The sequence below is a fragment of the Moschus berezovskii genome, chromosome 4 (genome assembly GCF_049115385.1).
Source record: "Moschus berezovskii isolate FMDL1 chromosome 4, NW_MosBer_1.0, whole genome shotgun sequence".
NCBI classification, from domain to species: domain Eukaryota; kingdom Metazoa; phylum Chordata; class Mammalia; order Artiodactyla; family Moschidae; genus Moschus; species Moschus berezovskii.
The window spans coordinates 107,332,037-107,341,321 of record NC_142463.1 but is presented as its reverse complement, the minus strand read 5'-3'; the positions used below and the strand labels follow the sequence as shown (position 1 = coordinate 107,341,321).

General features: G+C 44.5%; 1 protein-coding gene across 1 annotated transcript; it reads right to left on the bottom strand.

Moving 5' to 3' along the window:
- Window positions 1-1,227: 1,227 nt before the first annotated feature.
- Window positions 1,228-3,732, bottom strand: SPRR4 (small proline rich protein 4). The gene is made up of 2 exons (XM_055402423.2): window positions 3,706-3,732; window positions 1,228-1,863 (listed from the first exon to the last, which is right to left on the bottom strand). The coding sequence occupies exon 2, from the start codon at window positions 1,841-1,843 to the stop codon at window positions 1,613-1,615; it is 231 nt and encodes a 76-aa protein (XP_055258398.1). The 5' UTR covers window positions 1,844-1,863; window positions 3,706-3,732; the 3' UTR covers window positions 1,228-1,612.
- Window positions 3,733-9,285: the final 5,553 nt, after the last annotated feature.

The following is a 9,285-nucleotide window of genomic DNA, read 5'->3' as shown; positions in this document are numbered from 1 at the left end:
TGGAGGGAAGGGATCTGCTAAGATATACCAGCCTTTCTACCCAACAGAGGAGTTAATAAAAGATGCAAGGACCAGGGTTCAGAAGGGTTGTCAAACAATTATTTGGCTTAGAAGCATTCACCTCTGAATCTTAACTGCTTTTTAGAACATTATGACTTTCCTGGTTAATGCCTGTACCCACTAAGTTTTAAGTAATGACTATTTTGAAATATTAGCCATAGATGGTAATTTGAAGGGGAAATGGAGAAGATAATATTATTCCTTTTCAGGCCAGTGTGTTAAATGAAGAAGCAATTTATGATTGCTGTTGCCCAACTGGAATTCAGTGAGCAAATCCCAAAGGAAGAGTAAAACTCCAAGCAGGAAAATCTGACTGTGTTTAGCATCTCCCACCCACACAAGGTCTCTCCTTCCAAGTCTCTCATCTCTTTTTATATCGGGAAGTTTTGCTACTTCTTTCTAATGTAGGCAGCCAGTCTCAGACCAGAGTTAGGAATCCAGCTGTAAAATCAAGACTTCTTTCACAAGCTGCATAAAATTGGACTAATTGACAAAATCAATTGTAAAACTGCACGAACTCTATACTTGGCTATCCCTGGGATAGCTTTTCCCCTACATGAGAAAATAGACTGAAACTCAGGAAATACTCTCAGGAGAACTCTGGAAAAGCAGCATGGCAGAGAGGAAAATATTTTCATGCTGGAATCTGCTAGATATTCAATGGGTGAGTAAATAAGCAAGTGAGTGGGGTTTAATGAATAAATGAGTGGACTGTAAATAAATACATGAAAAAATTCATTCACACATGTTCGTAGAAGTGGTTGGTAATGCTCATGTCATTTATGTATGTCCCTTCTGCTTTTTCAGAATAACTTCCAATAGGCAAAAAAGATATTCATCTAGTAGGCTGGGGGTTTCCAAACTTTTCTACTCTTTGTCCTTTCTTAGATTTAATTGGCTTGCAAGAGTTTCCCAGACTCCTGTCAACTAGTTCTGGAATTTCTCTCCCTGTCCTTTACCAGAGATGTGTCAGCATGTGACATCCCTCATCATTAGTTACTAAACAGCAGCTATACCCATGCCCCCTAAGGATGTATTGGTAAGAACATGTGTACTCACATACTCACTTCCCCCGATATTGCCTCCGCATCACAGACTGGGGCCAGGACACAGGCAATGATATGACGCGCAGATTTATTAGAGGAAGAAATAGGAGGGAAGCTCAGGGATGGGGGATTGGGAAAGGGAATGAGACAGAAGCTATGCATCAGCCTCCGGTGTCCCCATGAGCCCAGATATATTTCTTGCTTTAGGACATGGATGGGGCCATAGCTGTAGTCAAACTGGAAGCTGGAGAGGCTGGGAACTCACTCATGTTCATCTAGGAGAGAGTCAGAGTGGGGAAAAGAAGAATACTGGGAGCAAGGGGATGTGTGAGACAAGGGGTTCTGTGGGAAGAAATCCTGACAGTGCTTCCTTGGGCCCTGAGTAGGAGGAGGTGGGAGAGGAGGGCAAATCCTGGAGCTGAGGATCAGAGGAGAAACGGGAGGAAGAGAAGGCCGCATCTGGTAGCCTGGATGGCAGGCAGGTATTTCTCAGTCCATCCTTACTTCTATTTACTCTTGGGGGCTTGCTGAGGTGCAGGGCACTTCTGCTGGGCTGGGATGGCTGTGCCCTTGGGTGGACACTGCTTCTTGGCCTGGGGAGCACATGGATCCTTGGTTTTAGGTGCACACGTCTCTTGACATTTGACAGGGGGCGGCTGACAGGGCTGCTTCACCTGCTGCTGTTGGATCGTCTGGGGCAGGCACTGCTGCTGCTGCTGCTGCTGTTGGGAAGACATGGCTGCAGGAACAGGTGAGCCTGGAAGAAACCCAGGTAAGGACACTATGAGAGCAGCTCCCTCCATCTCCTCTCCCTCTGACTCCTAAAGAGTGTTTTCTCCTCTAGCAAAGGATAAGTAATTAATAGCTTCAAGTTGACTAGTGAGTTGATTCACACACACTCATTGCAATCTCTCTCTTTCTTTCTCCCTTTGTCTCTGATGCTCTGATTTCTAATCTTCCTCCATCTTCCCATGGACGCCGGACCCAACTGCATATATGATGGATTTCTTAGTCTTAACAGGAAATAAGATGGGGTGCTGAGCTGAGGATGAAAAGATGGTCCAGATATTTCATTAGATCAAGGCATGAGATCTTGGCCGATGGGTTGGCAATGCCAACCATCTACTTTCGGAAGTGGTGATGATGTGGGTGAAGGTGGAAAGGCATGAGGAAGAGATCAGGAGCAGATTCTTAGAGGGAAGACAGAATGCCACGGTGTATGAGTGATGGGGCTGGAGTACACCTGTTGTGGGAGCTCAGTTCTAATCCTGGCTCTACCCCTGACTTACCATGAGATATAAACACAAGTCATTTAATGCGTTTGGGGGATAGTGATTCTGGCCCTCCACAGAGAACTGGGGAATTGAAGGTCAAATAGATCGCTGGAGGTAAGGGCCTATAGGAAGATATTTTACCAAGAGACACCCTGGTCCAAAGAACCTGCCTGCCAATGCAGGAGACATAAGAGACGAGGGTACAATCCCTGGGTTGGGAAGATCCCCTGGAGGAGGTCATGGCAACCCACTCCAGTATTCTTGCCTGGAGAATCCCATGGACAGAAGAGCCTGGCAGGCTTTGGTCCATAGGGTCACAAAGAGTAGGACATGACTAAAGCGACTTAGTGTGCAAGCATGCATGCACCCTGGTCCAGAGGAAAGAGCAATGGTTAAGAAAGCACAGGCATAAGTTCTAGATTCAACCTTGCCATTCACTGGCCAAGCTCATCTCTGGGAAATCTGCCTTCTCTGGACCTCCATGCCTCTGTTTGGGGGCTATTGATCTGGAAGGGCTCTGAGGACTTCCCAACCCTGACACGTGTCTCTGGTTCTCTTTGTAGGCATGTCCCTCATCTTTTAAGCTCATGACTATATATAGGAAGTATAGTTTCCAGATGGCAATCATGATAGAGAGGCGTGGAGGCGACAGAGTATAAAATACAATGTTTAATAGACCAGCTTCTGTAAACCTAAAAGGAAAGTTTGAGAAAGCTTGCTGGTAGGACTGAAAAGGCAGAAGAAAGATTTGGAGGAGGCTACAAAATGCTGTAGCTCTACATATCTCCCCTCAATGACAAAATTTCTCTTACTAGGGAATCAAACTGAAAACTAAGAAATTAGTTGGACCTAGCATTGGTGTGCGGAGAAGGCAATGGCAAGCCACTCCAGTACTATTGCCTAGAAAATCCCATGGATGGAGGAGCCTGGTAGGCTGTAGTCCATGGGGTCGCTAAGGGTCGGACACGACTGAGTGACTTCACTTTCACTTTTCACTTTCACACATTGGAGAAGGAAATGGCAACCCACTCCAGCGTTCTTGCCTGGAGAATCCCAGGGACAGGGGAGCCTGGTGGGCTTCCGTCTATGAGGTCACACAGAGTTGGACACAACTGAAGTGACTTAGCAGCAGCAGCAGCATTGGTGTGGGAGATTGAATTTCTTAAGCAGCAATTAGTGTGACATTTTCTTAATTGTCACAAAGCTTATGTTACTTCTCTGGTTACCCAAGAACAGGAGAGGAGCTTGGCCTAGCGGCTTAAGACAGTTCAAGGAGTAGAAAAGGGCCCAGCAGATCCCAGGAGGATGAATCCCTCACTACTTACCAGAGGCGCAAGCCAGACCCTGGGAGATTCGGCTGAGCACAGGTTCACATCTGCTACTCCTGGGGACCTTTTAAAGGCCCCCAGCCTGCCCCAGGCACCTGGTGTGGCCTTCATTACCATCTTCCAAAGGATTCCTAACCCACTTCTCCCACCTGTACTTCCTCCAGAGACTTGCTTTACTGGCCTGTTTTAATGAAAACCACCCACCAGATACTCCAGCATTATGTTTCCTGGCTATCTGAGCTGACTTCATCCACTCAAACTCAAGGACTCAACGTCTTTTAAAAATAGGACTTATGTGAAGCTCTGCTTGTAGACTGAGAGCTATAAGAAACAGGAAGGAAGGAAATGGCAAAGCGGGAAGGATTATGGGCTGGGGACACTTCCAACAAAAACTGGAATGTAAGACTTTCCTGGCAGTCCAGTGGTTAGGACTCCGGGTTTCCACTGTAAGGGGAGTGGGTTTGATTCCTGGTGGGAGAAGTTCTTCATGCCATGAGGTACAGCCAAAAAAAAGGAGCATAACCTTTTCTGCTATTGCTGCCATTTTTTGAGCGTTCACTGGTACCCAGCCCTGAGATCACCCTTCGTGCCCATTGTTTTATATTACTTTTATAATCCCTGCATTGTTACTGTTTTGCATGTGAGAAAAGTAAGGCTGGCAAAGATCACATAGGAAGTAAAGTGCAGAGATTGAATTTGAACTCCAATCTAGCGGATTCAAAGAATACAGACCCTTAAGCATTATAAAGGGACACCTGACACAGTGCTTAAGATTTGCCCAATCCAGAAGGGACTGCTTACTTGATATTCTACGAAGCTTCCTTTTGATCACACGTAGAACATGGTGGTGCTGTCCCCCACCTACCCTCCAGGAGTCAGGCTGCTTTGGGTATTAGTGGTGGTGAAAGAGAGTGGGGAAAAAATTGGCTTCTGGGTAGAGTTTCCAGACAAAATAAAGGGCCATTAGCTAAACCTGAATTTCAGATAAGCAGAATTTTTCAATATTAATATGTCCCAAATATTGCAGCAAACATACTACAGAATTTGTTGTTTATCTGAAATTTAAATGTAATGGGGCAGACTGTATTTTTATTTGCTAAATCGGGCAACTTTACTCAAAAACTAATTCAGATGGGAGAATGGTGCCCTGGTCCCCACCCCCACCCCCTTACTTGGCCTTATGGGGTAGGAAAACCTTCCTAGGAGGGGATGGGTCCAGTTTTGGACCACTGCCCCAGACCTCAGGATCCTGCTGACTAGAAGCCATTGATGAATAATTTCTGTCAGTACTAGAGCAAAGCATACCCCTTGCCCTATTTAAGCATTGTGACAAGTCTGTTAGTTGTGCAAATCTGATTTTATAGTTTAAAAGTGTAGATCCAAAGAAGTTCACTGACTTGCTCAACAAGAAAAAGCTAGTAGGCATGGAGCTGGGCAGACGCCCTGGCCCAGAGCTCATTTCCACTGCATCACAGAGGCTGGTGTCCCTGCCGTAGGCAAGTGACTGTCACTGGGTGGAGACCATGACTAATAATTTTTCTGAGCTTCCTGTCATCTATAAACCAAACATTGGTCATTTTGAGGGGTCAGCCTCACTTAGTAGGTAATCCTTTCCATATTTCCCATGCAAGCCAGGTTTCCTCCTCCACCTCTTCTCTTGCCTAACGACTTTAAGAATGTAGTACCCTGAGTTCCAGATTCCAGGTCCTGCCTTCCATCTTCAGGATGAACACCTTCTCCACCTACACCCCTCTCTTCCCTGCCCCCACTCTACGGGTTCAGTTCAGTTCACTTCAGTCACTCAGTAGTGTCTGACTCTTTGTAACCCTATGGACTGCAAACGCCAAATTTCTCTGTCCACACCAACTCCCGGAGCTTGCTCAAACTCATGTCCATTGATCAGTGATGCCATCCAACCATCTCATCCTCTGTCGTCCCCTTCTCTCCAGCCTTTCAATCTTTCCCAGCATCAGGGTCTTTTCCAATGAGTCAGTTCTTCATATCAAATAGCCAAAGTATTGAAATTTCAGCTTCAGCATCAGTCCTTCCAATGAATATTCAGGACTGATTTCCTTTAGGATTGACTGGTTTGATTTCCCTGCCTTCCAAGACTCTCAAGAGTCTTCTCCAACACCACAGTTCAAAAGCATCAATTCTTTGGTGCTCAGTTTTCTTCATAGTCCAACTCTCACATCCATGCATGACTACTGGAAAAACCATAGCTTTGACTAGATGGGTCTTTGTCAACAAAGTAATATCTCTGCTTTATAATAGGCGAAGAATTGATGCTTTTGAAGTGTGGTGCTGGAGAAGACTCTTGAGAGTCCCTTGGAGTACAAGGAGATCCAACCAGTCCATTTTAAAGGAGATCAATCCTGGGTGTTCATTGGAAGGACTGATGCTGAGGCTGAAACTCCAATACTTTGGCCACCTCATGCAATGAGTTGACTCACTGGAAAAGAGTCTGATGCTGGGAGGGATTGGGGGTGGGACTAGAAGGGAACGACAGAGAATGAGATGGCTGGATGGCATCACTGACTCGATGGACATGAGTTTGAATGAACTTCAGGAGCTGGTGATGGACAGGGAGGCCTGGCATGGTGTGATTCATGGGGTCGCAAAGAGTCAGACACGACTGAGTGACTGAACTGAACTGAAGTTGGTCATAGCTTTTCTTCCAAGGAGCAAGCATTTTTTTAAAATTTCATGACTGCAGCCACCATCTGCAGTGATTTTGGAGCCCAAGAAAATAAAGTCTCTCACTGTTTCCATTGTTTCCCCATCTATTTGCCATGAAGTGATGGGATCAGATGCCATGATCTTAGTTTTTTGAATGTTCAGTTTTAAATCAGATTTTCCACTCTCCTCTTTCACTTTCATCAAGAGGCTCTTTAGTTCCTCTTTGCTTTTTGCTATAAGGGTGGTGTCTTCTACATATCTGAGGTTATTGATATTTCTCCCGGCAATCTTGATTCCAGCTTGTGCTTCATCCAGCCCGACATTTTGCATGATGTACTCTACATATAAGTTAAATAAGCAGGGTGACAATATACAGCCTTCATGTACTCCTTTCCCAGTTTAGAACCAGTCTGTTGTTCCAGGTCCAGTTTTGACTGTTGCTTCTTGACCTGCATACAGATTTCTCAGGAGGCAGCTAAGGTAGTTTGGTATTCCCATCTCTCTAAGCATCTTCCACAGTTTATTGTGATCTACACAGTCAAAGGCTTTGGCATAATCAATAAAACAGAAAGAGAGGTTTTTCTGGAATTCTCTTGCTTTTTTCCAATGATCCAACAGATGTTGGCAATTTGATATCTGGTTCTTCTTCCTTACATCTGGAAATTCAAAGTTCTTGTACTTTTGAAGCCTGGCTTGGAGAATTTTAAGCATTACTTTACTAGCATGTGAGATAAGAGCAATTGTGCAGTAATTTGAGTATTCTTTGGCATTGCCTTTCTTTGGGATTGGAATAAAAACTGACCGTTTCCAGTCCTGTGGGCACTGATGAGTTTTCCAAATTTCCTAGCATATTGAGTGCAGCACTTTCACAGCATCATCTATCAGGATTTGAAATAGCTCAACTGGAATTCCATCACCTCCACTAGCTTTGTTCATAGTGATGCTTCCTAAGGCCCACTTGACTTCACATTCCAGGATGTCTGGCTCTAGGTGAGTTATCACACCACCACAGTTATCTGGGTCATAAAGATCTTTTTTGTATAGTTCTTCTATGTATCCTTGCCACCTCTTCTTAATATCTTCTGCTTCTGTTAGGTCCATAAAGTTTCTGTCCTTTATCGTGCCTATCTTTGCATGAAATGGTCCCTTGGTATCTTTAATTTTCTTGAAGAGATCTTTAGTCTTTCCTATTCTGTTGTTTTCCTCTATTTCTTAGCATTGATCGCTGAGGAAGGCTTTATTATCTCACCTTGCTCTTCTTTGGAACTCTGCATTCAGGTGGGTATATCTTTCTGTTTCTCCTTTGCCTTTTGCTTGTCTTCTTTGCTAAGCTATTTGTAAGGCCTCCTCAGACAACCATTTTGCCTTTTTGTATTTCTTTTTCCTGGGGATGGTCTTGATCACTGCCTCCTATACAATGTCACAAACCTCCATCGCTAGTTTTTCAGGCACTCTGTCTATCAGATCTAATCCCTTGAATCTATTTCTCACTTCCACTGTATAATCGTGAGAGATTTGATTTAGGTCATACCTGAATGGTCTAGTGGTTTTCCCTACTTTCTTCAATTTAAGTCTGAATTTGGCAATAAAGAGTTCATGATCTGAGCCACAGTCAGCTCCTGATCTTGTTTTTGCTGATTGTATAGAGTTTCCATCTTCAGCTGCAAAGAATATAATCAATCTGATTTTGGTATGGCCATCTGGTGATGTCCATGTGTAGAGTCTTCTCTTGTGTTGTTGGAAGAGGGTGTTTGCAATGACCAGTACGTTCTCTTGGAAAAACTCTGTTAGCCTTGCCCTGCTTCATTTTGCACTCCAAGGTCAAATTTGCCTTGTTCAAGTAGTTAAAAACTTCTTGTTCTACTAGTTCATCGTGATACAAATTCTCCAAAAGGGAAGCCTGAGGCCGAATGAACTGGTGTAGACACATATCAAGGTGTTCTCCCATATCTGGCACCTAGAAGGCATCAATCCGTGTGTGCTGCTCAGGAAGGGGTCGGTTTTCTACCGTTCATGTCCCTGTCACCCACACAGCCTCTCTGGGATAAATGCTACTTCCTATTTTCCTCAGTCTGCTCTTTGTCCTCTTACCTTGTCTATCAACAACTGCTGCTTACTTTGGAGGACTCTATCTAATGATGGACTCTGGCTTATAACATAATTATCATCTCAGAGGATGATACTCTGGGAATGGCCTTTATAGAGAGCATGGCTGGACTTAGGTGGCTGTGTCCTCTGGGTCATAAATCTCCAAGAGTCATTCAAGCTCATACACATCTCACATGTTAAACTTTTCAAAATTTTGGCATTCAACTTCCGTCTTGGCCACATTATCCCTAATTCACAGAAGGAGAAATTAAGTCTTGTAAAGAGGACATGCTTGACCCAAAGTCACACAGAGTTCATGTCAAAGCCAGGGTTGGATCACAGACCTCCTGACTTCACAGTCACTTTTACAGTCAGCTGAAGTGCCTGTGTCCCTGGGCTGATATCTAGCACATGCTATGTTAATGACAGCATTAGGAAGCTGATTCTGGTGGTCTCCATCATTTGCACCAGATTCCTATCCTCTTTCCTCCCTGGTTGACCGATGTTCTCTTTCCCATCAAGCCTGTCCACCCTTCTTCCTCTAAAACAGGGGCCCCCAACCATTGGGATCTAATGCCTATTGATCTGAGATGGAGCTGATGTAATAACAATAGAAACAAAGCACACAAAAAATGCGCTTGAGTCGTCCCCAAACCATCTCCCTGCCCAGTCTGTGTGAAAATTGTCTCCCACTGACTGGTCCCTGGTACCAAAATGGTTGGGACTACTGCTCTAAGAAACCCTAACTGATCCCTCTTCCCTGAGCTGCCAGACACAGGTGCATACTTTTGGTCATTAAACCTTATAAAG

Excerpts from the sequence above, each read along its gene's own strand:
- SPRR4 (XM_055402423.2), bottom strand. The coding sequence starts at position 1,843 with ATGTCTTCCCAACAGCAGCAGCAGCAGCAGCAGTGCCTGCCCCAGACG.